The sequence below is a fragment of the Meriones unguiculatus genome, chromosome 3 (assembly GCF_030254825.1).
Source record: "Meriones unguiculatus strain TT.TT164.6M chromosome 3, Bangor_MerUng_6.1, whole genome shotgun sequence".
Taxonomy (NCBI): Eukaryota; Metazoa; Chordata; class Mammalia; order Rodentia; family Muridae; genus Meriones; species Meriones unguiculatus.
The window spans coordinates 26,607,021-26,623,878 of NC_083351.1; the positions used below are offsets into that span (position 1 = coordinate 26,607,021).

At 50.6% G+C, this 16,858-nt stretch overlaps 1 protein-coding gene across 27 annotated transcripts in view; it reads left to right on the top strand.

Annotated features, from left to right (window-relative positions):
• Positions 1-16,858, top strand: part of LOC110540019 (atrophin-1) — a 102,518-nt gene that overhangs the window by 39,558 nt on the left and 46,102 nt on the right. The window contains exon 2 of one of the 27 annotated variants that reach the window (XM_060379601.1): positions 12,801-13,080. The exons of the other annotated variants lie outside the window; for them this stretch is intronic. Coding sequence (XP_060235584.1) covers positions 12,801-12,981 — 181 coding nt within the window. The 3' untranslated portion in view covers positions 12,982-13,080. Of the gene's footprint in view, positions 1-12,800; positions 13,081-16,858 lie in introns of those variants that run through there. 27 annotated transcript variants of the gene reach the window in all.

The window sequence follows — 16,858 nt, forward strand, 5'->3', positions numbered from 1 at the left end:
GAAAAGGGAGGGAGCCAAGGCTCCACCATGCAAGGTCTGCAGCGGGTTGGGGAGGACAACAGGACTGTAGGAGGACAGGGTTAGATGCGTTTGCTTGTAGAAAACCTGTTCTTATTCATCTCCAGTTGAGGGCTCCCTGGCTTTCTGAGCTGAGAAATCAGGCTGCCATTGGTGCTGATCTGTGCGGTTGGCCACATATGTGTGGATGAGGGTGAAAGCTGGGCCCTGACACTGTGTCTCAGTCCTCAGGGAGCTTGCTGAGTTGTGAGGAAGTAGGCAGGCACAGAAACAGGCTCTGCAGTTCAGGGGATGCCTCAACAGAGGCCTACCTGTGTCAGGTTCTAAGGAAATATTTGCTGAGTGACCTAGTGATTGAATGGAGACCCCCTTCCACTGTGGCTGGAGGACTGTCCGACGCGCCTGTGGTAAGGGGGTTAGAGAGAGACTCAAAGCTCGACCCTACAGCATGGCAAGGCCTAGACCAGGTGAAGGAAGGTAATGGGCTAAGGTGTGGGGTACGGCAGCAGTGGGGGCTGGGCTGGTAACACTGAAGTCAGCAGAGATGCTGCAGTGGTGTGCAGAGTGAGGTGTGGGAAGGTTTAGGAGACTGGCCGGTCCGATCATAAAGGACTTGAGTGTCAGGGGAAGACGCGTAGATCTCCCCCTGTCCCTCCGGGAGTATGGAGCCACAGAACTCCAGGTTTGTATTTTATAGACCCCTGCATCCTAGATCCAGAAGGAGGAAGGACTGGCCTAAAGGCAGCAGAGGTGGAATCAATGCCGTTTAATTTGTAGCCCAGGCTGGCCTTGAACTTCCTATGTAGCTGGGGCTGGCCTTGAACTCGTGATCCTCCTGTGTCTACCTCCTGGTAGGTACCTGGCTGTTTACTGTTTTCCGAAGCATGGATCTGTAAGCCAGCACTGAGCAGGTAGCTGCAATCTGACCACTGCTCTGCTTCCTGCCTTTATCTCACTCTGGTCAAGTCACTTGGCCATGAAGGACACCAAGTTGTTCTTAGGTAAGAAGCCAGAGTTTGCAGGCGGAACATGGGGGTGGGGGTGGGCTCTTTGTTTCACCTCCTGGGATGCAGGGTCCCCTCAGGGCACTGAAGGGCTGCTGCTAAGGGAAGGCAGCTTTCCTTCTTCCCCCTCCTGCACTGGGCGAGTGGGAGGAGGGTGAGGACAAGGACGAGGAGGAGCTCATGTATTTTCATGTGGCAGCCTCGACACTCAGCCACAGTCCCAGCTCACAGGGGCCCGGAGGCCGCTCTGGGGTGGGCCAACCCTTCTCGAAAGCAGACGCTCTGCTATTGTTCAAAATGGAATTGGTCCCAGGAAGCTTGGAGCCTCCGAAAATCGCTATGAATTTTGCAAAACAGCTCCGAGGCGATAAAGCATGTCAGAAGACTCAAATGTGGAAAACCCTATCTAGAAACTCCACTCTGGACAGGCATGGCTCCTGGAGGAGAGACAGGGGCAGAGAATCTGGTCCTAAGTGCCTTTCTCTGCGGCCTGGGAGAGTACCCAGCTATTCCAGAAACCAGCTATTCCAGAAACCAGAGTCAAGCCCCTGGGCCTCCCCAGCCCCCTTCAGTCTGATGGGTCTGATGCCCTTGCCTTTGGGTTGCTCACAGAGCACTTCCTGTCCTTACCCCATGCACCTATAATTCTTTTGAAAGCAGCTTTATCATTTTGTATTTTTTTAAAAAAAAGATACATATGTTCATTGCAAAAAGAAAAAAAAATCAGACAATATGGAAAAGTTCAAAGAAAAAAAAATGTAAAAACCACCTCGGATTCTACCAGCCAGAGACAACCACATAACATTTTGGTGAACGTCCCTCCAGACTCCTCTCTGTGCATAAATATACACAAATAGATTCTACGTCTGCAGTTCTACCCCTAGCGACATCAGATGACACATGCTGTTCTGTCACCTGTCCCCCCCCCCACACACACACTCAGCAATATGTCCTGGACATCCTTCATGTCAGTTCCTGTCGATCCACCTCACCGATTTCATGCCTGCCTTGTGTGCCTGGATAGCCTGGACCACTATCTGCTTCACTTTCCTTCTCCTGTCTCCAGGTCCCCAGCTGATGGACCCCGACGACGGAGATAGAAATATTTCCAGTTGTTTTGCGTATAAGCAGGCCTGCAGTGAGCAACTGCGGGCTTGCCTTTGCATATTCCTTATATACTGTAGATGTTGTTCAAGCTCGATCCATAGCCTAAAGGATAGCCCCAGACCAAGGGCTGGACATACAGACAATATGCAGAAAGAACAGACTTGTTCAGTCTTTGCCCTTACGGCATTTGAGATGTGGTGGTGAAGCTGGGAGATGGTGGCGCACGCCTTTGATACTGGCATTAGGAAGGCAGAGTCAGACAGATCTCTGTGAGTTCGAGGCCAGCCTGGTCTACAGAGTGAGTTCTGGAACAGCCAGGGCTATACAGAGAAACCTTGTTTTGGAAAAAAAAAAAAAAAGTAGTGTCGAGACAGGGAATGCAGCAATTTTTTTTTAAGTGAGCATATGTATTAAGTAGTCATACGAATATTTATCCAATTAGCACTGAACCAACTAGCACTGAACCAAGGAAAAGCCTGTAGTTAGGAAGCAAGGAGAGAACAAAACTAGAAAGGTCACTTGTCTTGCAGTCAGGGAAGGCCTCTCAGAGCAGGTGATAGATAATAAGGAGGCTCAGGCTATATCTCGGTGGCAGAGGGTTCACCTAGCACCAGTGAGCGCCTGGGTTTGATTCCTGGCATCACCAAAGGAGAAAGAAGGCAGAGGAGCTTGGTGTTCCCATGACAAACACCTGATTTCCTAAAACTGGAAATCGCTGGGTCAGAGGCTAACAGGCCTGGAATTTTGTTACGGATTGTAAATTGCACTCCGGGACGGTGCCCGGGATTTACAGTGCCATAAAGAGTGTGCTTGCAGGCTACCAGTGAAGGCTTGTTCAGCTTGCTAGCACTGAGCAGGCCGCGAGCACACGCAGGAAGTGGGCTGGCCGGCCCAACTCGTCTCTGTTTTAATTTATCTTTGCCAATCTAATCGGTGAAAAATGATATTTCATCTTTGTTTTTAGCCAATGTGTCTTTTTTATTTCCCCCCCTTTTGGACTCCACAGGAAATTGAGCTCTCAGGAAGGAGAGGTGTGTTGGAAATGAACCATCTTTCTTGAACTACCCTTTGTCAGAAAAACTTCCTATATCCTTTGAGGAGGGAGGAAACGCCAGGAGTCCCCAGCCTGCACAGGGTTCCATCCCCAGAGTAGGGGCCCCCACCCCCCACCCTGGGTCTGAGAGAGGACTCTGAGTCCCAAGTGGCTGTGGGTTACCAAGGGCAGGCGCCAATCAGAGCTGACAGAGGTGGGTGGAGAGTGGGGGTCGGTGGGGGAAGATGGGGACCTGTGTGGGCCAGCAGGCATTGTCCCTGTGGGGTGGCTAGGCAGGGGGTTGGGGTACTCAGGAGGCTGAATCCACATGCCATTAGGAGTGCTTAGAGATCCCAGGTGCTCCTGGATGATATTAATGCAGCTATATGAATATTAATAGCATGGCCATTAATATTAATGACAACAATAAACAAGTGTGAGGATTATTTTTAAAGAGGACTGCTACTCCAGCTGTTGCCTCCCTTCATTAGGAAGCCTCTGAGGTCCCGGCCTTTCTCTTCTCAGACCTCTAACAGATGCCGTGGCGTGCTCTCGACCTCTGCCCGAGCAGAGCTGAACCCAACAGACATTTCCAGCACTCTGGGTTGAAAGGGGATTGAGACAGGAAACCCCAAGTTTCCTTCCAAGGAGTTCTTGGCGGTGTGTGAGGGCAGGCAGGGGAGCAGAAAGGTTTGTGTGTGGGTGGTGACTCCACTCTGGCCCTCTCAGGAGCAAGTCTGAGTCCTCTGATGAGTGTGGTCAGGGGTGTGCCAGGGGCCCGTCCCTTGGAAGGTGGTTGGAGGAATCACCCTGTTAAAGCGGCCATGAATTATAGAAAGGAAGGGGGGGAAGGCCCAGAATATCATATGTGTAAATAAACTGTTGTGGCGGCCAGACATAAAAGCCAGCTGCCGAACTCTCGCACCCACGGCGCCCCTTTGCCCACAGACCCACCTCCTGCCAAGTACCACAGCGAGTCACTTACAACCTCCTCCTTCAAAGGATTTGTTAATAAGTCAATGACGGAACATCTAAAGGGGAAAAATATTTCTCTTTATAGTTGGAGATAATTGTCCCAGGAAAAAAAACAACAAAAAAACAAACCTTTAATTACAACTCACATGGAGAAAGCTTGATTTGTGGGCAAAGCCCGAATGCTGAGGAGCTGGGTGTAAAATATTTGTAATATTTAGGGAACCTAGAGTTTTACATAAAAGTAAACAGCATTGCCTGAAGGCACAATTTCCAGCAACACAATAAAATGTGCACTGAATTTATGGCGGCCATCCATTAGCTCTTACCAAGGCAACGTCGCCCCTATCTGTCGTCCATCATTATAATAGAGGGTTAATGCACCGAATTTACATAAAAAAGTCATATTGTCTGCATGAATTATTTACACTCGAAGCTGTTTTTACAGCTTGGTTTCAAGCTGGATTCTGGGAGAGATTCTGCCAGTAAATTACTCTGTGGAGACCCTGGGTCTATAACCATGCACGGAGCTGGCAATGAAAAGAAAGGAAAATGGGCAGGCCCTGGCGGGTCGTTGGTGCCGCTGCCTCTCAGGTGGGGCTGGAGGCACCAGCGGAGGCCGTAGGAAGCTGTGGGACCCTAAGGCAGATGGGGTTCAGCCTCTGAGCCCAGTGTCTTCATGGTCACTGTCCAGCTGCCGGGACGCTGGAGGCGTGCCGGTGTTCTTGGAAGCACGGGGCTTTTCCTGAGGCAAACGAGGGGTCCTTGTGGCTGGCGTCAAAGGTCTTTTAGGGACCGGGGTCCTGGAGAGGAAAGAAACCACTACATTTGTTGGAGTTGGGCCTGTATCAGCAGTGTAAGGCCTCTTCCACCACCGTGCAGACGGGATGATGGCAGCCTGGAGGGTACTTACATAAGAGTCAGGAAGTGGGCCGTGCTGGGAACCCTAGCAGGCCGGGGGCGGAGGAGTGTGAGTTCAGCCTGAGCCACACAGCAACACTGGGTGGGACAGCGTGGACTGGTTGGGGAAGGCATCTTTGGAAGGACAGACTGCTTGCCATCTCAGCCTTCCTGGTTTCTAGGCTCTTTAGTTAAAAGCTGTCTGAACACCTTGTCGGCGGAGGCGGGTGGACTGTGGGGACCTGGGCCCTCAAGTCCTCTTTACCTGGGGTTTTCAGTATTGTGACTGGCTTGTGTTTTTGCAGATTGCGAGGTTACAGAGTCATGGTTGTGGAGGGAAAGACCTGGGCATTTGTTTGCTACTCGGTCGGTTTGTTTTGTTTTCTGAGACAGGGTTTCACTATGTAGCCCTTGGCTGGCCTGGAACTCACTATGGAGACCAGGCTAGCCTCTGCCTCTGGAGTGTTGGGATTAAATGTGTGTGCCACCATGTATGGCAAGACCTGGATTTTTAGTCCCATGTCTAAAATTTTAGACGTTTTTAGTCCCCTGGATAGCCATGGAGAAGTTTTGGGAACTCAGTTTCCTCATCTGTGAACTGGAATTTTACTCACTCAATTAATTAATTAGAGACAAAGTCTCACCAGGTAGCCCTGTCTGGCTTGGAACTTGCTATGTAGATCCAGCTCACAGAGATCTGCTTTTGAAGGGCTGGGGAATCTCAGCACTCCTGTTGCCAGCCTTCCTCAGTGGAAAGGTGACTGAGCATCTCTAGTGGGGTGAAACGCACTGTGAGGCTTGGGGTCTGGCATAAACTAGGTCCCAGGAGGCAACGGGCTCTACAGGGGGAAATGTCGAGATCAGGGAAGGCAGAGGCACTGGAAAAGAGTGTAAGGTGGATGGATGGAGAGATGAAGTCAGACAGTCTCACAAGAGGTAGCAGAATCCTAGGAACTGAGAGCTAGGATAAGGACAAGGAGCAAATGGCACACAAGCAAAGATTGAGGCAAAGGGGAGGGGAGAGGAGAGGGGAGGGGAGGGGAGGGGAGAGAGGAGAAGAGAGGAGAGGAGAGAGAAGAGAGGGGATCCTCCTTGGGAGGAAGGGGACTCTCACGCTGCCTGGGGTTCTGCTGCTTGGGGCTCTGGGACCACACTTCTCTGGACAGAAAAGATGTTGGGCCAGCCTGCCCTGGCACCTGTGCAACCCACAGCCTGGACCAGCTCCCTTCATCCAGTCTGAAAAGTGTGGGGCTTCTGTCTGGCCTCTTTTTGCTTTTCTGAGCTGGAGGTTAGAATCCTGCTCCCAACTCCCCAGCACCTGGGTTGGGAATATGCTTGTTGGAGCTGTCAGTGCATTTAGGGCTCCCGCTCCTGGAGCAGCCACAGTGGGTCCCAGGGGCCTGGAGACAACAAATGACTCCCTGCTGATGGGCCCGCTGCCTCCTGCCTGCCAGCCTGTGCTGCCACTCTGCTATGCACAGGCAGGTAATCATGCAAGGCCAGGGAACCTCTCCCCACCCGCTCGTGGGGGTGTGATTTAAACCTGAACTCGGCTTCACTTCCTCTCGTCCCCTGGGAGGCAAGATTTATATGATAAATTTCTCTGACTCGCTGGAAGCCTGCATACACACACACATACACATCACACCACACATTTTTACACCCACACGCACATATTATACACACACATATACAAATATACAGACACACACACACACACACACACACACACGCACGCACGAACCCATATATACAAAGGTACATGCTCACATGTTGCAGATTTCCCACTGATGCCGGCTTTTGTGTGAATACTTAGGTACAAATGTGCCCACTCATTTCCAATCTACACGCATGCCAGTTTTACACGTGATGTATGTATATGCAGAAGCAGCTCCTGGCCACAGGCTAAGGAAGGAGGGAAGATGAGTGGGATGGGAGGGGACAAGGGACAAGGGACAATGCAATTGTTAGAGACCCTCCAAGTTTCACAGGCCTCGTTGTGGGAAGGCACACGGGGCTCAGTCTCTTGGCTGAGCTTGAATGGGTATTTCTGTGCGTAAGTGTCTCGGCTTCTTTCTGTGACTGCTGTATTTCTGTGTTTGTCTGTGTCTGGTTGTACCTGTGTCACAGAATGTGGGTAGAGGTGAGAAGATCATTTGTGATCACTGTGTATTTTTATTTTTACATCTATCTATCTATCTATCTATCTATCTATCTATCTATCTATCATCTATCTATCTACGGATCTACCTATCTATCTGTGTGTGTACACACCTGTGTTTGTATGAGACATGGTGTAGAAGTCAGAGTACAACCTGTGGGAGTCATTTCGTTCCTTCTGCCATGTGGATCCCAGGGATGGATCTCAGCCTGACAGGCTTGGTGACAAGTGCCCTTATCTACCGAGCCATCTTGCCAGCCCACTGTGTGCCTCTCGGTGAGTGTTTGCAAGCGTGAGGGACTTTGTTGAATGCCGAGGCTGACGGTCTGTTGCATGGGAAACCGTGCTTCATGGAATAGATGTCCGAACTGGAACATGTCTATTGCACCACCATGCTGCTGGCCTTGAGCAAACTGTTGTCTCTCTCCTGGCTTCTACTTTTGCAGGTCCGTAGGGGCCCTGTCTCACTTTCTAGTATCTGTGGTCTTGAGAGTTTCTCTGAGCCTTACTTTTAAGCTGGGCTGAGGGGTGCGTGCGTGCGTGCGTGCGTGCGTGCGTGCGTGTGTGTGTGTGTGTGTGTGTACCTTTCACAGAAGGGGATGTTCCATGTGCCTGTTGTACAACCATGATTCTGGTGGGTGGTCTGTGGCTGTCCCTGCTCTATGGAAGGATCTGGGAGGTGAGGCCAAGGGACCATCCTTGCTTAGGGTTTGCTTGTATGAACCCCTTATCTGCTGCTGCAGCTTGAGCATCCCCACCCAGATTTGAACAATGTTTGTTTGTTTTCCAGCTTTTTGAGACGAGCTTCACGGTCCACAGCTCAGGCTGACGTGGATACACCACAGTCCTGTTTCAGCCTCTCAAGTGTTGGGGTTACACATGAGTGTCGCCATACCTGGCCTCATTTTGAAATTTATCCCTTGCTGTGACACTTAAAAAGGCAGAAGCTAAAGTTGACTGGCATTTGGCATGTGACCTCTAGGAGGCAATGAAGGTTAGATGAGGCCCTGGGGCTGGTCCCTGAGCCTGTGGGATTGGGGCCTCACAGGAAGAGGGAGAGAGGGATTGCAGGGTAATCCCTCTCCAGCCAGCAATGCTCTGAGCTACCTGGGGACCCTGCGACTTCCCAACAGCAAGAACGCCACCAGATGTGGCTGCCAGATCTTTTTTTGTTGTTTTGAGACAGGGCTTCCTTATGCAGCCTTGGCTGTCCTGGAACTTGCTATGTAGACCAGGCTGGCCTCAAATCACAGAAGTATTACTGACTCTTCCTCCTGAGTGATGGGATTAGAAAATGTGTATGGCCCCATTGTTGCTGTCAATCCCAAGGCCTCCGATTAAGCAAACTTCTCTTTTTTAATGTAAATTGCTGTGCTTGTGGTGTCAAGTTACAGCAAGAGAAAGCAGATTCAGCTTCCTTCTTAATGCTAGTTTTAAGTTCTCTGTGTCTGGGCTGTTTCTGGGCACAATGAGCATTCCTGGCTAGGCGCATGGCTGTTTTGTTTACTGTTTCTCTCCCAGGTGGATGCCAGAATGGAAACTCCATGAGGGTAGGAGCCAGCTGTGGTGGGTTTGTTCACAAATGTGCCCCCCCTATTAAGACTGTCTCTGGCAGAGAGTGGCATTGTGGATGCTTAGTATTATAGATAAATGATTGAATGACGCGTTATCCCTACCCCCACCCACCAAGCAGTCCCTGAAATGGCACTCTTTCTCTCGATGGTTTGACCATATCACTTGGGGTTTTCAATAGTTAGAATAAGATACCCCCTTTCCCCACATTACTTTCTGTTCTAGGTTTATTTCTGTTGCTATGATAAAAACACCCTGACCAAAAAACCCAAACCAAAACAGACCCTTCCCCCCAAAAAAAAAAAACAAAACAAACAAACAAACAAAAAAACAACCCTTAGGGGAGAAAGCATTTATCTTAGCTTACAGTTCCAGGTTACCGTCTACCCCTGTGTGGAAGTCAAGGCGGGGACTTCAAACGCCCACAGTCAAGAGCAGAGAGAAATGAATGCGTGCATACTCCTTGGCTTCCTTGCTTGTGCTCAGCTCCGTTTCCCCACGCTTACCCAGTTTAGGACACCTGCCTAGGGAATGGTGCCTCCCACAGAGGGCTGGGTCCTCGCACATAACTTAATCAAGACAGTCTGACCCCTGACCCCTATGCAACCCCAGCCCCCATATGCCTGCAGGCCAACCTAATGAGGACAGTCTGTCCCTGAGACTTTCTTCCTAGGTGATTCTATAGATTGTGTCAGATTGACTATTAAAACTAACGAGAGCACACTTTCCACTCTGCCAGTATAACTCAGTCATTTAAGATATACACATACATATATGTGTGTGTGTATGTGTGTGTGTGTGTGTGTGTATTTATATTTAATTTTGGAATTGTATTTTGTTCCTGGCATTCCTCACAAGTGTGGTGTTTTTTTTTTTTTTTTTTTTTTTTGTGCAGAATCTTGCTAGGGGGTCCAGGCCAGCCCTGAATTCATAGCCTTCCAAGTTTCCAAGTGCTGGGATTCAAGTATACTTTATGGTGCCTGGATGGTAGGTCTGTTCTATCCACTGATCTCTCCCAATGCTTAGCATGGTGTTGGGAGGTGGCAGGTGCTTCAGCCACGTTCACCAGATAAACAGGTGTGAATCTCAGGGCCTGAGTTGACCCATGGTGCTTGGTGTAAGCGTGCTTGTAGGTGTGGTTGTCAATGGCTGCAGTTTTGATTGTGTGGATGACCGGGGTCGGAAGCAGGCTGGGCTTGCTTCAGCACTCTGTTTCCGTGGGCCAGGCTTCTGATGGAGGTTTCAGGTTATGGGCCTTCTGCATGGCTGTGGTCAGGGTTTGCACACAGTCACACGAATCTAAAGGAACCTTTTCCTCCACTGCTTGTCCACATGGTGTGCACAGGCCCGAGTTTCAGGGCTAGCTCCTCTTACCACTGGTAGGTCTGTCCCCCAGGCTTCCAGAAGCTCTACAACCTGCAACCGGGTTTGACCTCCCAGGACAGGCACGTCATCAGAAGGATAAAAGCTGGCTGTCAGTGCTGGAGTGTAGCCATGGGGGCAACAGGTGTCTGAGCTTGACAAATGACGGGGAAGAAGGTCCAGCTGGCCCTGTGCCTGGTCAGTGGAGGAGTCAATGCCTAGCGTTAGGAATTGTATTAGGCTTCTCTAGAGGAACAGAACCAATACAATGAATGCATATGGAATTTATTAGAGCGGCTTACAGGCTGTGTCCCATCGGTGGTTGTATCTCGAGGGAATGGCCAGGGATATGAGAGTTGTTCATTCTACAGCCATGGATGTGTCAGCTGTCCCATTCTGGTAATGGAGTCCCAGAAAATTCCCAGAGAGCTGCGGGTCTTCAGTTTATATTGGGATCCAAAAGAAGTAGGTTCAGCGCAGGAATGCCTCCGCAACAGGATAGATGAACTTGCAAGAGAGAACGAGGGCAAGCAGGCAAAAAGGGAAAATTTTCTTCTTCCACGTCCTTTTTATGTGGGTTGCCCTAGAAGATGTGGTCCAGGTTTGGGGTGGGGCTTCCCACCTCAGAAGGATCCAACCAAGAAAATCACTCATAGGCAAGCTTAGCTGCTTGGGCTTTAGATGATTCTAGATGGTCAAATTGGCAACCAAGATTAGCGATCACAAGGACCTGGGATGCCACTGCCAAGACACCGTGTTTGCAGGGCCGGGATGAAGGGTTGACTACCCTGTCTCCACAGAGATCTGGAATTGATGCCAGAGCAGCCCTTTGCTAGTTGAGGGGGTGGGCGCAGAGCGGCTGGGAGGAGGGGTCGGGGAGTGGCCCTCCTGTGAAATGACAGTACCAGGACAGAGATGCTCAGCTGAGTGGAGGTTGGACCACAAGCCAAGTGCAGCAAGTTGAGAGGTCAGCCACCACTTCCGACCAAACCGTGTTGAGAATGTGGTGTCCAGGGTCTGACCGAGCTGGGCTTTGCTAGGATATTGACCTACTGCGTGCCTTGGAGGGGTTTTTGTCACCTCTCTGCACGTCAGGTTCCTCAGAAGTAGGACCATTTAGTTTTCTTCTATTCTTATGGAAGGATTAAGCTCTCATCACCACTGTAATTTTTATTTGAAAACAAAAACAAAACAAAACAAAAACCCCACAATTGAATTGAATAGGCGTAGTGATTCATGTCTGGAATCCCTGCACGCAGGGGTGCAGAAACAGGAGGATTGCTCTAAATCCAGCTTGGTCTATGTAGTATACTCCAGACCAAACAGTGTTTCATAATGAGATTCTGTCCCCCCACCCCGAAAAAAAAAAAAAAGCACAACAGAAACAATCAAAACCTCCCAGGGACTAGGAAGGGGAGGCTGCCCTAGAAGGAATCCACCTAGAAAAGACTCGAAGGAGATGAAGAAAGGCACTAGCTGCTAAGCTTGTTGAATCTGATCCTCAGAAGACACTTGGTGGGCGGAAAGAACAGGCCCCCGCCAGTTGGCCTCTGATAACAAGTAAATGTTCAAAAACTGAGTGAAAAGCCAGAGAGCCATGCTTAGAGCAGATGTTGAGCAGATGTTGGTGTCAGGGCCTGGCATACGGAAGGAACTCTCTGATTCTGAAGGTGAAGGCCGTGGTCCCTGGAGCCAGTGTGGCTTCACCAAGACTGGGCACATGGTTCGGGTGTTAGTTGAAGGACTAGCAGGTGAGGCCCATGAGCCAGCAAGGGCCATGGAGGAGGCTTTGTTTACTCAGCACCAAGTGTGCTCATGGGTCACACATGGTCTTACCCAATCCTCACAAGCTTGTGTCTTTTCTTTCTTTCTTTCTTCCTTCTTTTTCTCCTTTTTTTTCCTCCTTCCTTCCTTCCTTCCTTCCTTCCTTCCTTCCTTCCTTCCTTCCTTCCTTCCTTCCTTCCTTCCTTCCTTCCTTCGAGTCTGGCCTTGACATTCTATCCAGAGCATGTCCCAAATGATATCTTTTTAAATTTTTTTTTTAAGATTTATTATGTATACAGTGTTCCATCTGCATGTACACTTGCATGCCAGAAGAGGGCACCAGATCTCACTATAGATGGTTGTGAGCCACCATGTGGTTGCTGAGAATTGAACTCAGAACCTCGGGAAGAGCAGCCAGTGCTCTTAACCTCTGAGCCATCTCTCCCCAAATATGACATCTTTTATAAATCATTTTCAAGATTTAAAAAATTTTATTTGTGTGTGTGTGTGTGTGTGTGTGTGTGTGTGTGTATGTGTTTGTGTGTGTGCAGTGCCCATAGAGGTCAGAAGAGGTTGTAGGATTCCCTGGCGCTAGAGTTATAGGTAGTCATGAGCTCCCTGATTTGGGTGCTGGGAATTGAATCCTGGTCTTTTTCAACAGCAGCAAATACCCTTACCTTTGAGTCTTCTGCCACCCCCCCTAAAAAAAAAAAAAGTAAGAAATATTCAGTTACTGAGCTTTGGTGTGCACAGTAAGCCTCGGGACTGATTTTTACACCCACTCAGCCATCTTCCCTCGAGGGGGAAGGAAAATGAGGAGGAAAATGCCTGGAGAGGGGACTGGTCCCTACGGTGTTGGCCGGGGTTGCCCGCCTTCTTTCCAGCTGCCTGTCTCCTTCTTTTCCAGAGCCTTCGTGTCCGGTGGTCAGCGTCGGCCCGGCCCTGCTCTGCTCTTTGCTCTGCTGGAGCAGAGTGGCAGCCGGGAGCTGAGCTTTGCTCCTGCTGGGGCTGCGTCTCTGCTAGAGCTGCCGTCACCTGCCAAGCTGAATTGGGCACAGGAAGCGCCTGGCGGGGAGACATGCTGTTGAATTTGGAGGCTCTGCTCTACTCCAAAATGCACTTCTCCTGGCAGCTGCCCTGTAGGGAAGCTGTTGAGGCTCCCTGTCTCTGCCAGGATCACAGCCACTTTTTCCTGAGAGAGAAACAGGGCTGCAGACAGTTTTACTCATTAAAGCCTTCTTTTTCCTCTTAAATCTGTTTTTGTGATTTTTTTTTTTCTTTTTCTTTCTCTCTCCCCCCTCCCTTTTTTTTTTTTTTTTTCACGAACGGAAAAGTAAAACGGATGATATTGAAATAAACAAGGCATTTGTGATAAGAAGGTTAAAGCAGATTGCTGGGGGTGGGGAAGGGAGTTGGAGAAGCACACAGGCCTCTCCTTCCCTGTTGAGGAAGGGTACTGAAAGAGAATGCAGGAGTTGGCCTTGCCCCCACCGCCTGCTTCATCAGGGGTCTCAGGGCTCACTGCGAAAACATGGGAAGAAAGAGCGCCTTTATTGGGAGCCAGCTGAACGCTAGGCTTGCAGTGTGCATTTGCTGGTTCAGTTCCCTAAGAGCCCTGGATGGGAAGGGCCCGTTACACAGACTGGGAAAGTTGAGGTCCTGCTGGAGAATCAGACCCCGCAGATACACAGAGGATACTCAGGACTGGGTTATGAGCCTCTCTGACCCTCTTGCCTAAGCTATTTCGGCCACATGTTGTGTTTATAGCTGGAAAATAGAAGGATGAAGAGGAAGGAGGGGAAGAGGGAGGATGAGGAGACATCGGCTGTCCCTGAGGAGTGAGCCTCGTGCCTGGTGAGGCTGTAGGAAGCATTGTTGCATGTGAGTGTGCTGAGTCGTGGCTGCTGCACCCAGACAGACAGGGGTATTTTGGGGGAAGGGCATGTCTGTGTGGGGGTGGGGGGCGGGCGCGTGGGTTTGGCTTGACAGGGGAAGCAGGCTTCCTGGAACCAGAGCAGAGCACTGCCACAGAGGGGCAGAGGTAGGAAGGGGTGGGTCTGGCTTGGGCAGGAGGAGCTAAGTCAAAACAGGTGGTGTCGGTTGTGGGCACGTATATGTGTGTTGGTGTGGGAGGCTCAGCCTGGAGACTGTAAGACTAAATAAATAAATGAAGTAAACTGGGACCAGGGAGAAGCCCTGTACTGGGAGGCAGATGTGTGGTTTTCATCATGGCTCTGCCATTTTGGCTTCCTGTGTGATTTTGGGCAAATTCCTTTCCCTCTCTGGGCCTCAAATTTTCCATCTTCGAAATGCTAGAATAGGGTCTTGGAGCCCAGAGAAGCCTTGCAGAGTTCCATGAAGAGAGTCAGAGGGACGTGACTACCAAGCATTGGCATTGAGATCACTAAGAGGACACCAGCTCCGGAACCTGGCCCTTTAGGACTGCCTACTGACACTCTAAGTTATCTTACTGAATAAAGCCACGGAGGCAAAGGGAAGGAACCCAGGAGAGGGTAGACTGGCATCCTGGCAGGACTGAGTGTGTGTCCAATGGCACGGGTGGAGGCGAGACACAGGCATTAGAAGAAACCAACCAGGATGGCTGAGGAAGGCCAGCATGAGGTGGAGGAAGATGCCAGTGATCAGGGATTTGATTCCCTCCTCATGGCCACCCACTGAAGGGTGGCAGTGGCATACTCACTGTGGCGATGGGTTGGCAGGTCAGGGGTAGGGTTGCAGAGACCAGTGGCACCAGTGACAGAAGATCTGGGGGTGGGGAACACAGGGAGATGGTACCTGCTTGCGAGGTGGAGGCTGTGGAATAAATGGGACGTCCAGGTTGACCATGGACAAGTGTGGAGGGGCTATAGGAGGAGAAGCAGTGTATTAGGGAAGACCAGCGCTCAATTTTGATTTGGTAACGTTGCGTGGAAAACGTGTGTAGTGGCTCTTCCGTGTGCCTCCTCAGCAGGAGCTCTCACTGTGGGCAGAGAAGGCTGGTGCTCCTCCAGCTCTCACTGTGGGCAGATAAGGCTGGGTGCCCTTCTAGCTCTCACTATGGGCAGAGAAGGCGGGGTGCTCCTCTCTGCCTTCTTGCACCTGGCGGGGCAGTCAGTGAGTTCTTCTGTCTCCTGCCCTGGGACAGTTGGAATTTTGAGGAGCTCAGCCTCTAGAGATGACGTCAGAAGCTGTGACTAAGGTCTCGCCTGTGTCTCAGGGCACGTGAGTTAGGGAGAATTTTGTGGAGATGGAGTGGACCGCTGTGATGTTTTGTGTCCCCTCTTAGAGGACGCAGTTTGCTGGTGAGGGGCGCCTTGCCTTGGAGAATCGACTGGGGTCTTCCTTCCTAACTCTGCCCTAGAACGCACTGTGTGATAGCTCCGACTGACCATGACTACCAAGCGGCCCTGATTTACCATGACTGCAGTATTTACCCCCTACCCCACCCCGGCAAATGGCAGCTGCTGCTCCGAATCAGAGCGTTCTCTCTCTCTCTCTCTCTCTCTCTCTCTCTCTCTCTCTCTCTCTCTCTCTCTCTCTCTCTTTCTCTTCCCAAGAGTTGATTGGTAAATTTTTAGAGGCTCGTGGTGAATGTTTATCACTTACTTACAGAGTGTGGTAGGATGGGTGCTGTGTACCTGGCACCCAGCACCCACAAACAGAACACAGTGCATACAGTTGGTGTTTAATGAGTGCACCTGCCTTCTCCTTTGACACCTCTTTTGTAAGGAAAGCTGACTGCTTTATTTGTTCAGAGTAACAGCCCCCCGCTTCCCCCCAGCTTCCTGCAGCTAGCCATCTCAGGTCTCTGACTGACTGACGTGGAGATCTTCCTCCCTGGTCAGGTGGTGGGGCCAAAGATTTAGGAGTCTTGAGAGTCTAGGTTTGCAGCTCTGCCTCCTCTTCCTAGATGTGTAATGACCCTGGGCAAGGTATTTAATAGCCTGCTCCTCACTTAAGTCGCCTGCCAGCTGGGCATGGCTGGCCAGCCTCCCTCATTAAGTTGTTATGAAGATGGAATGAGGTCATGGGGGTGTAAGTGCCTGGCACTGAGGTATAGTTTCAGTGAAAGCTTGAGCCAGGCTGCCCTTTGTCCCTCTGACTGGGGAGCCAGCTCTGGCCTTGGGAGGGGGCAGCTGCAGCCTGGGAGAGAAGGCTTTTGGCAGAACATGTAGGTCATAGCATGGAGGGCCTTGGGACCCTCCAAATGTGTTGACACGCAGTGGAGGGGAACTCCCCGAGCTGAAGAGCCTAGTTGTAGGGCCTCACCTGCAGATTGCCTGATAAGCTCCCGGTGCGTTTCTGGGGCGGCCCTGATTTACCACTCCAGCCCCAAGCAGATTAAATCAGCCAGAGTCATTTGAATTTTACCCGGCCTTGTCACACAAATCTTCAAAACTGCTGTCTGGCAAGAAAACTTTCTCTGTACTTTTTTTTTTTTTTTTTTTTTGCAGGAAGACTAGACGCTCTAGAAATTGAGGTGAAATAGGAAAAGGGAGGAGGTGCCAGGGGGAAGGGCCGGGAAGAGCACTTCTCTGAGTCCCACAGGCTTGTGGGGAAGGGCCAAAAGGGCCAGCTTGTGTGAATTACTGTGCAGACCTCAGTCAGTTCTGTGATTGGGGAAATGGGACAAATGACTATATCACTAAATTATCCACGGCAGTGGTGAGCAGAGAGCATGAGTGTGGGAAGCTGAAGAGAGGGACTCACAGTTGTCAGAGGTCTGGGGCTAAAGGAAGCTTAACTCCCAGCAACTGGGGTGAGGGAGGTTAGAGCCTGGCATCCGCAGCAGGAGCAGCATCACAGCCTGTGGGGTTCTGGGGATGCGCTCCCCTCTCCCAGTTTAGCCAATCAAGGAAAACCTTCCCCTTTGTTCTCCACCAAATCACGGGCACAGTCAGTCCCATGGTCACGGGCAATGATTGGCCTCATTAGAAAGTGTAGATGTTTGTTAAAGGCTGAAGA